Source organism: Macrotis lagotis, chromosome 1 (genome assembly GCF_037893015.1).
Source record: "Macrotis lagotis isolate mMagLag1 chromosome 1, bilby.v1.9.chrom.fasta, whole genome shotgun sequence".
NCBI lineage: Eukaryota > Metazoa > Chordata > Mammalia > Peramelemorphia > Peramelidae > Macrotis > Macrotis lagotis.
In genome coordinates this window covers 576,949,037-576,970,178 of record NC_133658.1, presented here as the reverse complement: position 1 = coordinate 576,970,178, position 21,142 = coordinate 576,949,037, and the positions used below count along the sequence as shown (strand labels likewise).

At 35.8% G+C, this 21,142-nt stretch overlaps 1 protein-coding gene across 1 annotated transcript in view; it reads right to left on the bottom strand.

Annotated features, from left to right (window-relative positions):
* Positions 1-21,142, bottom strand: part of PARP14 (poly(ADP-ribose) polymerase family member 14) — a 94,301-nt gene that overhangs the window by 61,179 nt on the left and 11,980 nt on the right. The window contains 1 exon segment of the mRNA XM_074214659.1: positions 6,306-6,436. Within this exon segment, the coding sequence (XP_074070760.1) occupies positions 6,306-6,436 (131 nt within the window).

Genomic DNA, 21,142 nt, shown 5'->3' with positions numbered 1-21,142 from the left:
TGTGTGTATATATATATATATATATATATATATATATATATTGTTATAGGTTTTTGTTTTTGGAGTTTTTTTGCAAGGCAATGGAGTTTAAGTGGCTTGCCCAAGGCCTCACAGCTAAGTAATTATTAAGTGTCTGAGGCCAGATTTGAACTCAGGTACTCCTGACTCCAGGGCCAGTGCTCTTATCCACTGAGCCACCTAGCCACCCCTGAATCAAAATATTGAAAAAATAGAAAAGTTATGATGCCTGATATAAAAATATTGGAACTAAAAAATAGATCAAGGAGTAATAATAGAAGAATCTTTGGATTCCCCAAATGATAAAAGGAAAATGTCAATACACCATTTATATGAAAATGGCCCAGATTTATAGAACCAGAAGTTTAAATACAGAAAAAATCCCCCCTATAATTTCCTTGAAAAAAATTCAAGGAGGAGTCTCAAATTCAAAGAGGTTAAGTGACTTGCCAGGCTAACATGTGTCAGACTGGATTTGAACTTAGGTCATACTGACTCTAAGTTCTGTACTCTTTCAATTGCACCATTTATATCTTTCCTCTCTGAGAAAACAGCTACTTTCCATTCCTAACTCTCTAGACTTTCTTTACCATGATGTAAAAGTCTCCTCACTTGGAAAGTACACTTCATTCTCGAGGCCTCTTTACTTTCTTTAAATGTTTGACAAAATTTATTTACAAATGCAACTGATCCTTGGTTTTTTGTTTGCTTTTCCTTGGGAGAAACCAATAATGTCTTGTGTTTTTCCTTAGGTAGGATTATTTTTGTCCTCTAATTTCTGTTTTGTTAACCTGACAATTTTTACTTTTGTGAATATTCATCCATCATTTAGATTGTCAGTTCTATTAGTTCATGTCTGGGCAAAAATTTCCTACTATTTATTTCCTTATTAGTTACAAATTCACCTTTTGAGTTTGTTAATAACTTCTATATTTGTTTGCTTTAAAAAAATCAGCTCAAGTTTTATTAATTTAATGACTACTTTTCTTTTTATTTGTTAATCTCTTTTTCTGGATTTATATTTTGGTATTTAATTGAATATTTTACTTTATTGGACTTCAAAATTTTTAATTACATATCCAATTAGTTGGTCTGCTCTTTCCTTTTTGATTATAGGTATTGAGAAATAAAAATTTCCCTAAGCAATACTTAGGTTTCATCTCTAAAATTGTGATGTTATCTCATTGTTGTTATTATATTTAATTGAATAATTGATAGTTTCTCTGATTTGTTGCTTAAACAACTCATTTTTAGGACTGATAATTTCAAATTAACTTTTAATAATTACTAATATTCTTTATTGAATATAATTTAAAATATACAAAAATAATTCTGCTTTTTCTAAATTTGTGCCTGAATATATTTTCAATTTTTATTAAGGCGATAATCACAGGTGAGAATAGATATATATTCCTCTCTGTTTTCATTCAATATTCTGTAGAGTTCCATCCTATCTAATTTTTCTAAAATTCTATTTAATTTTTTTTGTTTTGATTCATCTATATCTGAGAGAACTAAATTGAGGTTCTCTGCTTCACTTGTAATTTTACTTTGCAGTTTTTTCCTCTTTTTTGTTTATTTATTTTATATTATTACAATAATCGTGTGGTGACAGTAATCATAAACTTCCCTCCCCCCCACAAAAAAAAGATGAGAAACCTCAAGAATAGCGAGAAGAAAAAAAGTGTACTTCAGTCTGTGTTCAGATTCCAATGGCTCTGACTCTGGGATGAGTTGCCTTCCCCATTATAGCCACCAGAGAAATCGCTTCAATAGTATCCCCACAGTTGCTATTGCTAGCTATATTTCCCTTCACACTATTCCTCCCCAGTCTCATCTATTCCATTCTTTCTCTCCTCTTGTCCTGCCCCAGTTCAGAAGTGTGTTGTATCTGAGTACCCTTTCCCATGATCTTCCCCCTCTTCTATCACCTACTCCCCCCTTCCCTCCCCCTGTTCCCCCTTATCCCATCTCTTTCCTCTCATTTTTCTCTAGGGTAAAATAGATTTCTATACCCTATTAAATGTCTATGTTATTTCCTTTCTGAGCCATTTCTGATGAGAATGAAGGCTCACTCATTACCCCTTGCCTTCTCCCATTCTGCTCCATTGAAAAAAACTTTTTCTTGACTCTTATGTGAAAAATCTTAGCCCCCTCTTCTTCATTTTTTCTTCCTCCTAGTACTCTCCTTTATCACCCATTGACTCCATCTTTTTACTATATTATACTATTATATTCAGCTCCTTCCTGTGCCTTATCTATATATGCTCCTTCTAACAGCTCTTGTAAATGAGAAAGTTCATACGAGTTATCAATATCTTCTTCCCATGCAGGAATACAGTTTGACATCATTAAGTTCCTCATAGTTAGTCCTTCTTGTCCACCTCTGTTATGGTTCACCCGAGTCCTGTACTTGAAGATCAAATTTTCTGTTCAGCTCTGGTTGTTTCAATAGGAAAGTTTGAAAGTCTCCTGTTTCATTGAAAGTCCATCTTTTCCCTTGAAAGAGGATGTTCAGTTTTGCTGGGTAGTTGATTCTCCATTATAAACCAAGATCTTTTGCCTTCTGGAACATCATATTCCAAGTCCTATGAGCCTTTAGTATAGATGCTGCCAGGTTCTGTGCAATCGTGACTATGGAGCCACCGTAGTTCAATTGTTTCCAGCAGCTTTTAGTATTTTCTCTTTGACTTGGGAGTTTTGGACTTTGGTTATAATATTCCTGGAAGTTTTTCTTTGGGGATCTCTTTCAAGAGGTGGTCAGTGGGCAACTAGGTGGCACAGTGGATAGAGCACTAGCTCTGGAGTCAGGAGTACCTGAGTTCAAATATGGCCTCAGACACATAATAATTACCTAGCTGTGTGGCCTTGGGCAAGCCACTTAACCCCATTTGCCTTGCAAAAAAAAAAGATATAAAAGATATAAAAAAAGAGATGATCAGGCTAATTCCCTCAATTTCTATTTTATCCTCTGTTTCTAGGATCTCAGGGCAATTTTGCTATATTCTTTCTTGAAAAATGAAGTCTTAGGGGCAGCTAGGTAGTGCAGTGAATAGAGCACTGGCCGTGGAGTCAGTAGGACCTGAGTTCAAATCCAGTCTCAGAATAATTTACCTAGCTGTGTGACCTTAGACAAGTCATTTAACCCCCACTGCCTTGCAAGAAAAAGACAAATCAAGAAAAATGAAGTCTAGGCTCTTTTCCTGATCATGATTTTCAGGTAGGCAAATAATTTTTAAATTATATCCTGGATCTGTTTTCAAGTTCCATTGTTTTTCCAATGAGATACTTCACATTTTCTTTTAATTTTTTTTTGCTATAGTTTTATTTCTTCTTGAGTTCTAGCAAAATCATATACTTCCTTTAATTCTATTTTGCATTTGAAGGAGTTATTTTCTTCAGAGAGCTTTTAAATCTCCTTTTCCAGCTGGCCAATTCTACTTTTTAAGGAATTCATCTCATTTGCCTTTGGGTTGCTTTTTCCATGTGGCCTGAGATGGTTTTTAACGTTATTTTCTTCAGTATCTTTTTGTATTTCTTTAACCAAGTTGCTGACTTGGTTTTCATGATTAATCTGTATTGTTCTCGTTCCCCCTCCCAATTTTTTCTCTACCTTCCTTAATTGCTTTTCAAAGTCTTTTTTGAGTTCATCCATAGCCTGACCCAATTTCTATTTCTCTTGGAGGTTTTGGATACAGAAGCTTCAATTTTGTCATCATCTGAGTATGTATTTTGATCCTCCATGGAACCAAGGTAATTTTCTATCATCAGATTCTTCTTTTTCTATTGTTTGCTCATTTCCTCAGCCTTTGAATGATTTACCACTTTTCCAAGGCTTTGGGGGTTTTGGGGGAAACTCGCAGGGACATTGTCTTCCAAAGTCTTATGAGAGACTCTGACTGCTCTCTTGCCTATGTTCAGGCCCTTCCCTCTGCCCTAAAACTGTGATGATAGTCCCTGCTCAGCTATGGTGTTGTTGTGGAGGCCCAGACTGCAACCTGGATCTGATTGTGGGTAAACAGCTGAGTCCTGCCCCAGGAAGAGCAGAGAGAGCTCTGCACTCTCCCCTAAACCCCTTACCATCTGTGGGCTGGGAGCTCAGGACCTGCTAGGTGGCTCTGCTGACTCCCACTGCACATTTTCACCACAGAGCTGCTCTGAGGCTGGAGTTCTGCTCTGTACACACTCTGGTGTGGCAGGGTTCTTTCATCATCCCTTCTGGCTGTCCCTGATGATTCCCTGGGTCAAGAGGTCTGGAAACCGCCCCCTCTTCCACAGACCCAGGTGCCTGGCTTGGCGGTGCTGTACTGCAGCTGTGATTGTGCTGTGGCTTTTTCCAACCTCCAGTCCCAGTGGAATAGACCTTTCCTGTGAAACTTCTAAGTTGTCTTGGACTGGGAAATTGTATCACTCAGTCTTTCCGTGCCCTTCAAATTTTGTCTAGAATCATAATTTGACAGCTTTTGGAGTTTTTTGGGGAATGAGTTTCTGGGAATTACTGCCTTCACACCCTCATCTTGGCTCCTCCCCCAGTTTTTCCTCTTATAATTTATTTTGACTCCCTTTTTAGGGAGTTAAAACTCTTTTAAGGTTTAGATGCCATGATATTTAGTGAAAATGTTTAGTAATAGTATTAATTAACTTTTTATAGTACCTTTCAGCAAAATTTTGTAAGCTTTTAATTAGGTATATTTTTGCTGTTGCTTTGTCTAAGATCACAATTGCTTCTTTTTGATTTTTTAAAAATTTCTGCTGAACTCTGATAGACTCTGTTTGAGTCCCTTATTGTAAATCCATGTGTATCTTTCTGTTTCAAGAGTGCTTATTGTTGGATTCTTGTTTCCAATCAATTCTGTTATCCTCATCTATTTCACAGGTGAGACTGTTCTATTCATATGCATAATTATGATTGCAATTCCTGAGTTTCTTTCTTATTGTCTTATACCTTTTCTTTTCTCTTTTCTGTCTGTTCTTAAAGAGTTTGTTTTGCTTTTGACTAAATATTCCTGAATCTACCCTCATTCTTATTTCTTTCCCTTTCCTCCTGTTTCCCTGTTATGTATTTCTTACTCAACTGTATGTGTATATGTGTATTCTTCCCTCCTTTGACCAGTTCTGATCAGAGTGAAGTTTAAATGCTGTCTGCTTTTCCCGACTTCATCATTCTTATTATGTAGATTTCTACTTTTGTTTCATTCATTTCAGGAATGTCCAATTCTTCATGACCCCATTTGGGGCAATTCTCATTTTAAAAATGAGGAACTGAGGCAAACAGTTAACTCTGACTTGTTCAGAGTCACACAGCTAGTTAAGTGTCTGAGGCTGGATTTAAACTTGGTAAGATGAGCTTCCTGACTCTAAATCCAGTACTCCATCCAATATGACCTCAGACTCCTACTTACATACACCATCATTTATGTTAGACTTCAGTTTGGTATGTTTTTTAACTAGAAGAGGTATGGTGGGAAAACTATATTGTATCTCTTTATTTACTCAGTCATCTTGACCATCATAAGAATTTGTTTTGCTTATTTAAGTGAGCATTTTTTACAAGGGTCTTGGTTTCCTTTTTTAATGGGGAAAAGAATGGAAAGAAAAATAAATGTTTGTCGATTGAAAAATAGAAATATGATTTTAAAAATTCAATTGAACTGAATTCCCCATAGGTAGTTCTTCATGGATATTCTAGTTTTGAAAATAATAATATTCATTGCTTTTTCTTTCCTATATAATTTCATAGTGTATATTTATCCCATAGTGTATATTTCATAGTGTATGTATTTTATAGTATATATCTTATTTGGAGTTCCTTCAGTTCAAGAGTCAATTGCTGGACATCTGTTTTGTATAAGGCAATAGCCTAGGTACTTAACATGCAAAGAAGAAAATGTTCTTACCCTCAAACTTATATTCTGTTGGAAGGATAAAAAAGGAATAAGTAAATACAAATGCATACTCAATAATACAAAGTGATTTTAAGAGGTGGGGGGAGATGGGAATCAGGAAAAGGTATGTCTATGAGATGGCACCTGAGCTAATCACTGAAAGGAAATAGGGATTCTAGGAGTTGAGAAGAACCAAGGAATGTGCTGATTTTTAGTTTTCAACTCCCTTTACATTGTTCTTAATCCCTAAATGCACTTGCTTTTTTCAACATGGCCAAGAATTCATATTTCTCTCTTTCATATCTTTCTATTTTTTTCAAGGAGTAATTTTCTCCTGAACCCCATCCCAAATGCTGAAAAAATACCCAGATTTCTTTCTGATCATATATAAGATATATTTACTTCCGTAGGGATTTGTTCTTCATTGTCTTTACCCACTTCCTTTGTTGCAGGTGATCTGACAGTGAGTTTTAACTTTTCTTCTCCTGGCAGTTCCAACTCATGATTTTCTCTCTCCAGAACTCGTTGCCTTGCTGAAAAATATGGGGGAAACAAAAATTATGAGAAAAAAAGATTGTAATGGTTTTTAAACCTATTTTTATTGATACATTTTGCTTCTCCAGCAACTGCATTTTCAAATATCATTCCCCCTCCCTTATCCAGGGAAGCATGCCTTGTAACAATGAATAAAAAATGAAAAGGAGTAAAATAGTTGGAGTCATATCTTGCGATATATGCCATATTTTATATCCCTTATCTTCTGTAAAGAAACAAAGGAGGTGCATTTTCTTAACTCCTTTCAACATTGAACTTGGTTATTATTACAAAGTAATTAACACACTAAAATGTCCATACTCAGAGATTCCAAAGCTAGTCATATACTCCAATAGTAATAATGATTACAGCTAACATATATAGCACTTACTTTTGTTGGCCACTGTGCTCAGCATTTTACAATTATTATCTCATTTGATCCTTATAAAAACTCTAAGAATTAGGTACTATTATCTGTTCCATTTTACAAAATGAGGAAACAGAGATAGAAATTAAATGACAGCCAAGGTCAGAGAGCTAATAAGCATCTTAGTCTGATTTTAAACTCATGTCTTCCTGACTCCAGATACAGCATACTAATCATTGATAAAAAAAGAAAATCTCCATATATAACAAAATATTTAGAGCAGATTTTTTGTGGCAGTAAAAAACTGAAAATAAAATAGATATAGGATGGTTAATGACTAAACAAATTGCAGTATATGGATTAATAGAACATTACTGTGCTATAAGAAAAGACAAATATGAAGAATACAGAGAATACAGTATGAACTGAGGGAAAGTGAAGTAAACAGAGCTATGAAAAATATATACACAATGACAACAATGTAAAGTGGAAGAACAACCACTCTTTAATAATGTGAAAATGAATGTAGCTAACAGGAAGAAGCAAACAAACAAATGAGATTTGAAAGTTACATGTGGAATTTATTTATATTCTTAAAAAGAAAGAGTAGCTCTATATAATAGAAATTCAAAGTTTTATGTTCCAGAGAACAGACTTGGCCCCAAAGAAAAGATAAGAGGAAAACAACCCTTGTTTAATTATTTACGAAGGTGTAGGGTGAAAAAGAAGGCATGGGGGTTCTATGAATGTGATTATATTATGAATTTTTTTGATATCTTGATCAGTTTTGCTAACTTTTTTTTTATTCCTCTTGTATGTCTTCCCTTTAAAAAGTTGTTGTTATAAAGACAGCTTTCTGGGAGAGTGGGAGATAAAAAGGGAAATAAAGACAATGTAAAAACAAAAGAATAATAAAAATTTATATAAAAATATTACCTGTTACTTTACATATTTAGTACTATACCAGGCAGGCTCTAATTTGATTTCCTTGTATGTTTAGGAAAAAATAATAAAATTCATCTGGAGGAACAAAAGGTCAAGAGTCTAAAATGCAGTAATGACAAAAAATGGGAAGACACTAGATCTTAAATTTTACTGCAAAGCAGTAATCATCAAAAGTATTTGATAGGAGCTTATAAAGTAGGTTATATATAGCACATAAAGAAATAAATGAAAAATAGTAAATGAATTTAATAAAGATCCTAACTCTTAGATTAAAGAGCCACTATCAGAAAAAAACTGGAAAGCTGAGAACACAAGAAAGCAGTCTACTTGAAGTTAGGTATAGATTCAATCTTTTATACCATATACAGAAGTAAACTTTAAATACATTCATGTCTTTAATATAAAAGGTTACTTTGTAAACAAAACAGAGATGCAAGAAAAAAAGATCTTTCTCAATTATAGACAGGGGATGAGTTAACAGTCAAAAAAGGGGGATAGTGTTGTTTATTGAATTGCTAATTAATTAATGAAATTGTGAAATGGGCATATCCATGACTTTGGGTTCTAATGTGAAAAACCATGATGGCAGCAAAAAGTGAATTTGAAAGCACACTTTAATAATGCAGAGGAAGTAGGGAGACCAGGCACAGAAAGTAAAGAGATAAGCAATGGAAGGGGCATCAAAGCAGATGGTTCAAGAACAGTGAATGGGATGGTGAAAGAATTCATGAAGTGATGGGGAAGAGAATGAGAATGGGGAGAGGCTGAGAGTGCCCATTAATGTAACCATGGAACCAGATAAAAATGGAAGAGTATTTGAGGGGCAGGAGTTTGGGGGTCTCATTTTATAGGGTTATGTGGGGGAACAAGCTAATATCAGTGTCCTCTTGAGGTAGTTCATTAGCATATCCTGATCACCTCAAAGTTGTCAGTAAAATTTTAAAGTTAACATGTCCATGCCATTCCAAAGTTATTAGTAACATTTGGTGTTCTCCTGGTCTTACTGGGAATGTCTGGAATTTTTCTGAGATCTACATATCATAGGACCAAAAGGCCCTGATAACAAAACAGGCAGCATCCCCTGATTCAGTAACACACTTAACAAAAGATAAAATTGATAATTTTCATAACCTGTAAAAAGTTTTTACAGAAGCAATATTAATGCAGATAAAACTAGAAAGTAAACACTTAACTGGGGAAAATATTATCAGAAAAGTTTCTTTGCTAAAGGTCTCATTTCCAAAAAAATCTAAGTAACTAATTCAACTTAATAAGAATAAGAGCTATATCCCAATAGATAAATGTTCCAAGGATAGGAACAGATAGTTTTAAAAGGAAGAAATTAATGTTATCAACAAGTATTCAAAAATGATCTCAATATAGGGGTGGCTAGGTGGCGCAGTGGATAGAGCACCAGCCCTGGAGTCAGGAGTATCTGAATTCAAATCCGACCTCAGACACTTAATAATTACCTAGCTGTGTGGCCTTGGGCAAGCCACTTAACCCTATTTGCCTTGCAAAAACCTAAAAAAAATGATCTCAATATTTACAGAAATTCAAATTAAAACAAAGATTTTACTATGCATTTACAAGGTTGGGAAAGTTGACAAAAAATGACAAATGTTGGAGGTTATATAGGAAAACAGACATATTGACTTATTATTGGTAGTACTATGAATTGGTTTGGTTATTCTGAAAAGCAGCATCAAATTATGTCTCCAAAGTCATTAAATTGCACATGTTCTGATTCACCCATACAATTAGACCTAAGCCACAAAGATTTCAAAGAAAAAAAAGACCCTTAAATACAAAAAATTTTAATAGCAGCTCTTTTTTTTGTGACAAAGAATTGGAATCTTTGAGTATATACATCACTTGGGGGAAGGTTGAACAAATTATGTTTTCTATCTAGCTAACTATACACACACACATATATGTAATAGTATAATATTGAGTTATCAAGAATCATGAAAGGGAACTAAGTGAGACTTTCAAGGAACAGAATTAAGACAGTGGAGCAGATGAAGCAGCTAAGGTCTTCCAACATTTTTCTCAAACTACTATAAAATAAAACCTCAGATTAAATTTAAGAATACAATAAAAGGTCAGGGTGAGATATTTTTCTAGCCCAAGAAAACTTAGAGGAGATAAAAGGAAGAGATCTGTGACATTGGTTGGGGATTGGGAATAACAACTTGGTTATCTCTCAAACCAGAGGCAGTTGGGGGATCAGGACCTAGATCAGTTGTTCCGTCATTTCCCAATTGATGGACAATTTCTAATTAATTCTTTGCCACCACAAAAAGAGCTTCTGCTAATATTTTTGTACATGTGGGTCTTTTTCCCCATTTTTATGTACTCTTTTGATATTTTGGTATCAAAGGATATGCCACAGTTGTAGAGTCTTTGGGGCAAGGTTCCAAATTGCTTTCCAGAATGGTTGGATCAGTTTACATCCATCCACACTGCATCAGTGTCCCAGTTTTCCCATATCCCTTCCAACATTGATCATTTTCCTTTTTTATCATATTGGCCAATCTGAAAGGTATTAGGTGGTACATCAGAGTTGTTTTAATTTGCCTTTCTCCAATTAATAATGATTTAGAGCATTTTTATGTGACTAAGGATAGCTTTAATTTCTTTAACTGAAAACTGCCTGTTCATATCCTTTAACCATTTAGCAATTGTAGAATGAGTTGCATTATTATAAATTTGATTCAGTTCTCTATATAGTTTAGAAATGAGTCCCTAATAAAAAATGCTGACTGTAAAAATTGTTCTCAGCTGTTTTCCTTTCAATCTTGGCTGCATTGGTTTTATTTGTGCAAAACTTTTTTGATTTGATGTAATCACAATGATTCATTTTGCATTTTATAATGTTCTCTATTAAAATTATATTATAAATTCCTCCCCTCTCCAAAGACCTAACAAGTAAACTATTCCTTGTTCTCCTAACTAGCTTATGGTTTCACCCTTTATGTCTAAATCCTATACCCATTTCAACCATATCTTGGTATAAAATAGCATAATATTTTTTTTGCAAGGCAATGGGGCTGACTTGACCAAGGTCACACAGCTAGGTAATTATTAAGTGTCTGAGGCTGGATTTGAACCCAGGTACTCCTGACTCCAGGGCCGGTGCTTTATCCACTACACCACCTAGCCGCCCCTTGCATAATGTTTTAATTAAAATGAGTTGCTGAATGAATCTACTGTAAATATATTCTATTTAACAGGACTTGGGCCCTCGTGGCTACAGAATAACTACTTTCTCCCTTCTCTTATTAGCTTTCCATTATGCTTTTCACAAAGGCTATGTCCAACCTTCTCCCTTCTGGAACTAACCCTCAGCTCTATCTTGATTCCCACTCTATTTATAATTTTCATTATTCCTCAATTAAACCTCTGTTGAGAGCTGCTCAGGTGAGTCTAGGTGAAAGGTCAGTTTATGACTAAAAGTTTAGGCTTAGGTGACACTTGAACTGAAGACTCTCCATAGAACTCTGCTGTGATAAAAGAACTGCATCATCCATGACCTCATGTGTGACAGCCTGGTACCTGAACTTCTTGACCTGGATTACATCCTGTGCAAATTTGAGATACATCATTGTTTTATCTTGTATGCTAATTTTGTGGTTTTCTGCTATAAAGAACTGCCTGATGCTGTGAATAAACGGCCCTGCTAGTGGTCCTGTGAGCATCCCCACCCTAGTGTATGCATGTTTCTTTTCTCTCCTGAGCCGAATTTATTCCCCTGGTGGACAGGGGAACTCAACAAAACTCAAAACTTCTCCTAATTCTTCCACTCTCTACTTTTACCTTTGCTCTCACACTCCAGGTTTTTCCAATTTCTTTTCAAACTAGCTCTATTTAAAACTTTCCCTTTCTCCTCCACCTTATAGCTCTTTCTATAAATTGGCATGTTTTTCTCTGCCAGTAAATATGTTATGTTTTACCTACCTTGAAACAAACAAATAAGAAAGTTTTGCCTTGATTGTGTTTTTTCATTCAAGTGATTATCCTATCTCTCTCCTTTTAAATGTCAAACTTTTAGCATGAGCATCTTGCCTCCATTTCTCCATTTACATTCTCACTTTTCAATATGACTTCCTACTCATCACTGTACTGAACTTGTTCTATCTGGGGTTGTCATGACTTTGGGTTTTTTTTATTTTAGATGGACTTTTCTTTTTTTCCAATTACATGTAAAGATATTTTTCAACATCTATTTTAAAAACAAGATTTGGAATTCCTAAATTTTCTTTCTTCCTCCCCAAGATAGCAAGCAAATCTGATACATATGTGCATTCATGTGCATTCATTCCACATTAGTTATGTTGGTTAAAAAAAGAAACAGAAGGGCAGCTAGGTGGCACAGTGGATAAGAGTACTGGCCCTGGAGTCATGAGTACCTAAATTCAAATCTGGCCTGAGACACTTAATAATCACCTAGCTGTGTGGCCTTGGGCAAGCCACTTAACCCCATTTGCCTTGTAAAAAAACCCCTAAAAAAAAACAGAATAAAAGGGAACAACTATGACTTCCCACCTCTACCCCCCCAATGTGGAAATGATATGCATTTCTATCATGAGTTATTTGGAATTGTCTTGGATCATTGTATTCCTGAGAAGAACTAAGTCTATCATAGTTGATCATCTCACAATATTGCTATTAATGTCTACAATGTTCTTCTTTTTCTGCTCACTTCACTTAGTTCATGTAAGTATTTCCAGATTTTTCTTAAATCTACCTGCTCACATTTCTATATTTATAGCCAACAGTGTTGAGAAACCCATCTGTTTCACTCCTTGCCCCTGACCCCACTCTGGACCCTGAAAGGCAAGCCGCTCATGGAGTCTAACCCACCCATTCTTCTTCCTTCCTCTTCCTTCCCTTACGTTTCCCTGGCAGGCAGATCTAAAGGCTCACAGCTCCTGGGCTGCGGAGTTTATCCTGATGAGCAGCTAGAAAAAACAAACAAAAAAATTAAGAAGAGATCCTTGAAAAAGAGACTAGAAAAGAAAAAAAACCAATATTTAGGATGTTTGTGATTTGCTGACCATGCTGTAGATGCCACTATTACTAATGATTTCCTGTGGTGGGGATGGTGCATTGTTTACTGTTTTAAGTTCTCACACCCCTGGGCCTGGTGGCTGAGGGTCAGCCTTTTGCCTACCTGCCCTTCCTGGGGCCCATGTTCTGTTTTAGAAAGTATATATATATATATATATATATATATATATATATATATATATATATATATATACATATATATATAATTTTTTTGGCTCTGTTACTTGCACATTTTATAGTTACCTTATTTTCCCCCATGTATGTATTTGAAAAAATACTAATATAGAGAGAAAAATGGTTCTTAAAAGCTAAAAAAAAATCTACCTGCTCATTATTTCTTACAGCACAATCATGTTCCATTATATTCATTTACTACAGCTTGTTCATTCCCCAAATGATGAGCATTCATTTCTTTGCTACCATGAAAGAGTTGCTATGAACATTTTTGTACATGTTGATTCTTTTCACTTTTTTTATGATGTCTTTGGGATACAGACCTAGTAGTAATATTGCTAGATCAAAGAATATGGCTAAGTTATTATTGTAGTGGCAACAAATTGAAAACTGAGGGGAGGCCCATCAATTGGAGAATGACTGAACAAGTTATGGTATATGACTATTATGGAGTACAATTGTACTATAAGAAATCATAAGTAGGTGGACTTTAGGAAAGCCTAGAAAGACTTGCATGAACTGGTCCTGAGTGAAGTGAGTAGAATCAGTAGAACATTGTACACATTAACAGCAATACTGTGATATGATCAACTATGATGGATGCAGCATCTCTGTCTTGATCAAGGATAATCCTGTAAGACCTGTTATGGAAAATGCCATCCACATCCAGAAAAAGAAACAAACTATGGAGTATAAATGCAGAGAAATTCAATTTTAAATTTTATTTTATATTTTCTTTTTCATGGTTTCCCCCCTTAGTTCTAATTTCTTTTTCACAATATAACTAATATGGAAATGTTAAATACAATTGTACATGTATAATTTATATCAGATTGTTCATTGACATGGGAAGAGGGGAGGAAAGGAAAGGTAATAGAAAAATGTGGAACTCAAAAACTTGCAAAAGGATGACTGTTTGAAAACTATCATTTCATATAATTGGGAAAAAATCCAAGAAGCCTTTCATAGAAAGGAGGCAGTAATCTAGAAATGTTTGTAATAGGAAAACATAACAAATAAATAAAACTTCTTAAAAATAAAAAGTATGCCTAGTTTGTCCTTTGGTATAGTTTCAAATTGCTCTCTAGAATGGTTGTATCAGTTCACAGCTCCACTAACAAAGCATTAGTGTCCCAATTTTCCCACATCTTTTCCAACATTTGCCATTTTCCTTTGCTGGCTGTGACTTTTAAATAGGCAAGCACAGTAGCCTTTTTTTCTTCTTTGACTTTTTCTTCCAGGCCATTTTGCAACATTTTGTCTATTATCTCTAGTACATCTGGCACATCATAAGCACTTAATTTTTTTTATTTTTAAAAATATTTTTATTTATTTGTTTTTTTTCCAAACAAGTTTCACCAATCAATTTTTTGCAAGGTTTTGTGAGATTACATTTTCTCCCTTTCCTCTCTTCCCTCTCCCACCTTAGCAGAAATCAATCTAGTATAGGTTCTACATGTGTAATTATGCTGAACATAAAACCATATTAATCACATTATAAGCACTTTTAATAGATGCTTGTTTATTGACTGACAGTTAACTTCTTTCTTAATACTCTCTTCTCCCTTTGCCACCATAATCTTATTTTCCACTAGTTCTCCTCCTATGTCTCTGGCTGATTCTACTCTATCTCTTTTAGGAGTTTCTTTCATTTGTCCCAGACTTTATGTTTGGATAGCCTCCAAATCCCTTTTCATGATTCTCTTCCCCCTCCCCATATCTCCTTTGGTGATCTTATCCACTCCCATGGCTTAGAGAAACTGAAACAGACAGAAACTAAGTGACTTGCTCATAGTCACTCTGCCTGAGGTAGAGGTATCTCTGTCTGAGGTAGAATTTCCCCAGAAATCTATCCTGATTTATAATTTCCATATTTCTCTTGATAATAATACTCAGACTTCCAGGCTCAAAAGTTCAAATGTATATATTATCTTCCCTCCTACATTCAATCAATTGTCAAATCTCTGCATGTCCCTTCTCTCCATTCCACTGCCTTTATTCTAATTTAGGTCCTCATTATGACATCTGAATTGTTGAGGAATCAGAATTATAGCTTCTTCTGAAATGTCTTTCTCATCATTGCCAAAGTAGTTCCTGATACTTAAAAAAAAAAGCTTAATCATATTATTCCTCTGTGGAAAACCTTTCCTAGGCTCTCCTTTTTCTTGTATAGAAAAACACAAAATAGCAATAAAAGAAAAAATAGCAGAACAAAAAAATACTTATTTCCCCATTTATAAAAATAATGCTAAGGAACCAAAAAGGCAGTGCTAAGAAGGGAGTGTATTCTAAGTACATGGACTATCTGTAAAGATGAGGAAGTGTATATAGAGTAGAGCTGGGTGAGGATCACATAGAAACAGTATTCCATCTAAGTATGGACAAAATAGGGAGCTAGATACTCTATAAAGAAAGGTGAATAAGAGAGATAACTTGTCCTCAAGAAACAGATACTCTGAGAGGGAAATATGTACTCAAATGGATACAAGGTAGCAGACAAAGTGACAAAATAGGATACTGATAGATTCCAGGAGGGAAGGATCACTTCTAGCAAGGGAGGGGGAAAGAGAGAGCATTATAAGGCACCTACTATATATTAGGCTTCACATTAAGTGTTGTTATTGTTTTTCACAAATAGTATTTCCTTTGATTCTCACAATATCTCTGTCAGGTAGGCAATTACAATTCAGGAAAATGAAGCAGACATAAGTTAAATGAATTGCATAGAGCTAGTGAGTATCAGAGGCCAGATTTGAACCTGGGTCTTCCCGATAGAGGAAGACGAACCACCAGTATCTCTGTACTACCAGATGCTTCAGCTGGAGGCTAGGAAGTTAGAACATATCAAGGTTAAGATTTCAGATAAGAGATGACATCTGAAAAGATCCTAAAAAGATATCAATAAATAGACAGCAATAGGAATAGGGAGGCAGAACTGCTTTTTTACATTCTATGAATATAGAGTCTTGGGAAGAAGACTAAAGGAGAGAAAGTAGAATGGAAAATAGTTTTATCTTAGTTGAGCTCAGCAATACTTTGAAGGAGGTGCTGTTATTATCCTTACTTTACAGATGTGGAAACTGAGGTAGAGACTAGCTAACTCACAGTAACACTGCTAGTGTCTGTGGTAGAATTTGAACTCAGGTCTTCCTTCCAAGTCTAGTGCTTTATTTACAGAGTCACCACCTATCTGCCATAGTAAAAATGAATACATGAAATACACCTGGAAAGATAAGGTCTTGAATGAATCTAAGTCACATATATTTTATCCCATAAGTAAGGTGGAAACTCAATGTCTGATCCCCTTATCTCAGTCTTGTTTCTGTTTGTGTCCTAAGCATTAAATGACAGATGGAATAGAGAGAGAAAGAGAGAGAAAGGGATGTAATATATCATATGACATTCTTTTTTTAAAAAATTATTTATTTCTTATTTATTTAAGGCAATGGAGAATGACTTGCCAAGGTCACACAGCTAGGTAATTATTGTCTGAGGCCAGATTTGAACTCAGGTTCCCCTGACTCCAGGGCCAGTGCTCTATCCACTGCACCACCTAGCTGTCCCATATAACATTCTTGATGACCATCTTTCCATCTGTATCTACCAATTAATTCCTATGCCTTCAATACTCAGCTCTGATCTTCAAGAAAGCTGTTCCATCAAACCCCTCCCCTGAGCTAGGAGTAAAATCCCTTATTCCCCAAGTCTCTTAACTTGGATTCTGGACCATATTCTCTTTTTTTAGGTCTGACCTGAGATTTCATAGATGAAGGATGCACTACTCCCACTTCAAAAGTGGATCAGCACTTGCTTAAAGTGACCTAGAAAGGTGCCCAGGATAACTGCCAGCATGTGGCAGTGATTGTCAAAAGCAGGACTTGAACCCAGATATTCTCAAGTCATGTATATGTTGCCCAGAACTCTTTTGATCTTGTTTCCAATTTTTTTTGCTTTGTATTAAAGTTATTTTTATCAGATGAGTTTGTTATAAATATCATTAGTTAATACTTAACCCCATTGCTCTGCAAAAAAAGTATACACTGAAAAAAAAATTAAATATCAGTAATTAAAATGCTGTTATTGCTAGATGATCTAATGATTTAGATTGTCATTCTAGATAATCTAATGATTATTTCTGGTATTGTTATTCTAGAATAAGTTTCTGTGATTTCAAAAGAGTCTCCTCCTTGATCACCTTTCCCCTTTCAATTCCCTCTCCCAGTCAGGGCTAAATGTTGCAATCAGGAATAGAAATCCCCTTCTAGAGTCCAATGATCATTTCACTGTTGAAACTATGCCTGGGCAGTGCCTGCAACTACTCAACAAAAAAGACAAAATTTCTCTAAGGCTTTAAGGCCATTAAGGATATTACATTTACATATTTAGAGTATTCTAAATCCTGAATAAAACACAAACACCTGATTTTTTTCCTTTAAAAGGGCCCTTTATTTTACAGATGAGATTGAACTACAGAGTTTAAGTAATTTGTTTGATGTCACAATGACTGTAAGGGGTAGAATGGTGAATTTAACCTCAGGACTACTGACCTCAATTGGACTTGGGAGTTCAAATAGTGGCTCTGTCCCCTAATTTATGTGGGCAAATCACTCCACTCTCCAATACCCTCCGATTATGCTTTCTCAGGCATGACATGCCATATCTCTGCTGTGACAACTGTGACTTTGTACTGGCTGCTGTCTATGAATAGAATGTTCTTTCTTCCTCCTCATCTCCATTTCCTGGCTCCCTTCTACTCTCAGCTTAGATACCTCCTTCTATAGGAGGTCTTTTTTTCCCTTCTCCACCCTGCTCTTCTCTTTCCTTTGTCCCTTCCTCCTGACTCTAAATAAATCTTGTAAGTAATTAGTTGTTTGCATGCTTTGTCCTATATAAAAAGATAAGTTCTGGAAGGCACCAATCATGTCTTTCCTTTTTTTTTAAGGATTTTTGCCTTTCTTTATTTCCTCCAAACTTACTACAGTTCCTAGAATATAGCAAGTACTTAACAAATACTGCCTTATTTTCTCTGGAGCCCTTTCTCGAGCCTCAGTTTTTTTTATCTCTAAAATGGGAGATGTTAGACTAGATGATCTTTAAGGAGAGAGACCTCTTCAGCTGTGACATCTGATAAGTTCATTCATCTCTTTATCCAGTTCTCACTTCCCTTTAGCATGGACTCTAGTCCCATCCCAGGGTTCAGCTTTGTCACCTACCTTCCTCTTGATAAAAGAGGAGAAGGATCTCAGAGTGACCCATCTGTGGTATGAGCACACACTCACCCCCTCCCGATCTCCTGGGGCTCTGGAAGTAGCATTGCAACTTCTTAAGCAACTTCTTGGGGGGACTGAAACCCCAGGGACCATCCAGCACCAGAGGGAAAGAATCTGATGCTTCCATTCTCCTCTCTAGCCTGAAACTAAACAACCTGGCTTTGAAAACATTCTCTTTCGTTTTCCTGGAATTGTCCCTCCCTAGCTCTAAAGTTTTCACCCAGGGTTATAAACAGTCTCCTTGTGATTGACAGTTCGAATCAGTCATCAGCAGAAAGCAATCTGCTTCCCCTAAATCAGTAACCACAGTAGCCTGTAAACTTTTACTTTTATTTTCAGAGATTATACTTAAGACTTTACAACACTTCTCTTCAGTGCAAAACAGCAACCTAGAATTGTCCTAACAATAATAGGTATGGTGTGAGCTGAATTCAGTTTACTTTTCCCCTCAAGACCTCTCTCTGGCCAACATTTGAAAACTGCTTTCCCCTCTCTAACCCAGAAAGCCAAACTGTATAACAAAGAATAAAAATGGTACAAGGGAGAAAAAAAGCAAACAAATCAAGAAACAAATGAACAAACTCAACCAACACATCAATCAAATCGTGGTCCCCCTTCATGCCTTCCAGTATGATCATTTCTCTTCCTTCCCTTTAAAAAACCCTTCACTTGATCCAGCTTCTAAAAGTCTTGAATACAATGCCTGGACACAAAGGAGGTGCTTCATAAAGGTTTTTTTTTTGACTGACAGCAAGTTTACAGTTGGTAACACCACTTCCTTTCCTCTCAATTTCTTCTCAACCATTTGCATTCTGGAATCCACCCTTATTATTCAATTGAAACTGCTCTCTAGTTACTAATGATTTTTTTTTAGTTTTGTTTTTTAGGGTTTTTTTTTTTTGCAAGGCAATGGGGTTAAATGGCTTGCCCAAGGCCACACAGCTAGGTAATAAGTATCTGAGGTCAGGTTTGAACTCAGGTACTCCTGACTCCAGGGCCAGTGGTCTATCCACTGCACCACCTAGCTGCCCCTACTAATGATCTTTTTAAAAAATTTATATTTTACATGTTATGAAAGTTTTTCAACATTTATCCACATACATATGCATATTTTAAAAGTTACATAATTTCCTTCCACCTTCCCAACAGCAAACAGGTAAATCTTATACATACACATTTGTGTTTAACATATCTACAGATTAATCATTTAGGTACAGGGAATTAGGATTAAGGGAAAAGAAAACTATGAGATAGGAAAGAATTACATAAGAAAAATTTTTAAAAAGTTAATGTAGTGTTCATTCAGATACTGTAGATTTATTTTTTCCTTCCTCTGAATGGGGATAGCATAGTCTATCATGGATCTCCTAGGATTATTCTGGCTCTCTGAACTGCTGAGAGGAGCTCCATCCAACAAGGTTGATCAACTCACAATATACTTGTGCTCTCTTCACTCAGCATCAGTTCCTGTAATTCATTCCATGTTTCTCTAGAATCCAACCATTCATGGTTTCCTATAGAACAACAGTATTCCATAACATTCATATAGCATAACTTATTCAGTCATTCCCTAATTGATGGGCATCCCCTCAATTTCCAATTCTTTGCCACTTCATAAAGAGGTGTTATGAATATTTTGGAACATGTGGGACTTTTCCTATTTTTTTATGATTTCTTCTGAATATGGGCTTAGTATTGGTATTGCTGGATCAAAGAGGATGATAAGTTTTATTGCTCTTTGGGCATAGTTCCATATTGCTCTTCAGAATAGTTCTATCAGTTCACAACTCCACCAACAATGCACCAATGATCTCTTTTTTTAGGTCTTTTTTATTTTGCAAGGCAAATGGGGTTAAGTGACTTGCCCAAGACCATACAGCTAGGTAATTACTAAGTGTGTGAGACCGGATTTGAACCCAGGTACTCCTGACTCCAGGGCCGGTGCTTTATCCACTACACCACCTAGCCACCCCCTACCAATGATCTCTTAATTGTCAAATCTGATGGGTTTTTTCCTATATCTTCATCCTTCTGAAACTACAGCCTTTGACAATGCTGGCCATTCTCTTCTCCTGATTACTCTCTTCTCTCTAGGCCTTCATGGCACAGCTTTCTTCCTAATTCTCTACCTGTCTGACCTCTTCTAAGTCTCCTTTGCTGAATTGTTCTCCAGATCCCACCTGTGGTTGACCCAAGGTTCTGTCTTGGGATCTCTTTTCTTTTTCTTCTGAACTATTTCACTAGAACTCATTCACTCCAATAGGCTTGTCATCTCTAAGTACATGATCTTCAGATTTAATTATCCAGCCCTAACCTCTCTCTGGCCTCCCCAGTCTCATATCAACAGTTGCCTATTAAGACATTTCAAATTGGATGTCCTGTATTCATCTAAAACTCAGCATGTACAAAACAAAACTCATCTTTTACACCAAAACCCTTTCTTTTTCTGAATTTCTTTATTATTATCAAGAACACCACCATTCTTTCAAGCTCACAATGTAAGTATTATTCTCAGCTCCTTATTTGGAGAGACACCACTCTTCCCCCAAACATCTCATTAATTACCAAGTCTTGTCATTCTGCTTTCAAAAATAATGCTTGCATACCCCTCATCCATTCTCTCTACCTCAAGATTTCACACCTGGACTATTATTAAGAGTCTACTTTGGGCAGCTAGGTGGTGAAGTGAATAGAGCACCTGCCCTGGAGTCAGGAATACCTGGGCTCAAATCCGACCTCAGACACTTGATAATTACCTAGCCGTGTGGCCTTGGGCAAGCCACTTAACCCCATTGCCTTGAAAAAATCTAAAAAAAAAAAAAACAACAAACAAAAAAAGAGTCTACTGGTTTTATTCACCACATGACTCTTTGCCA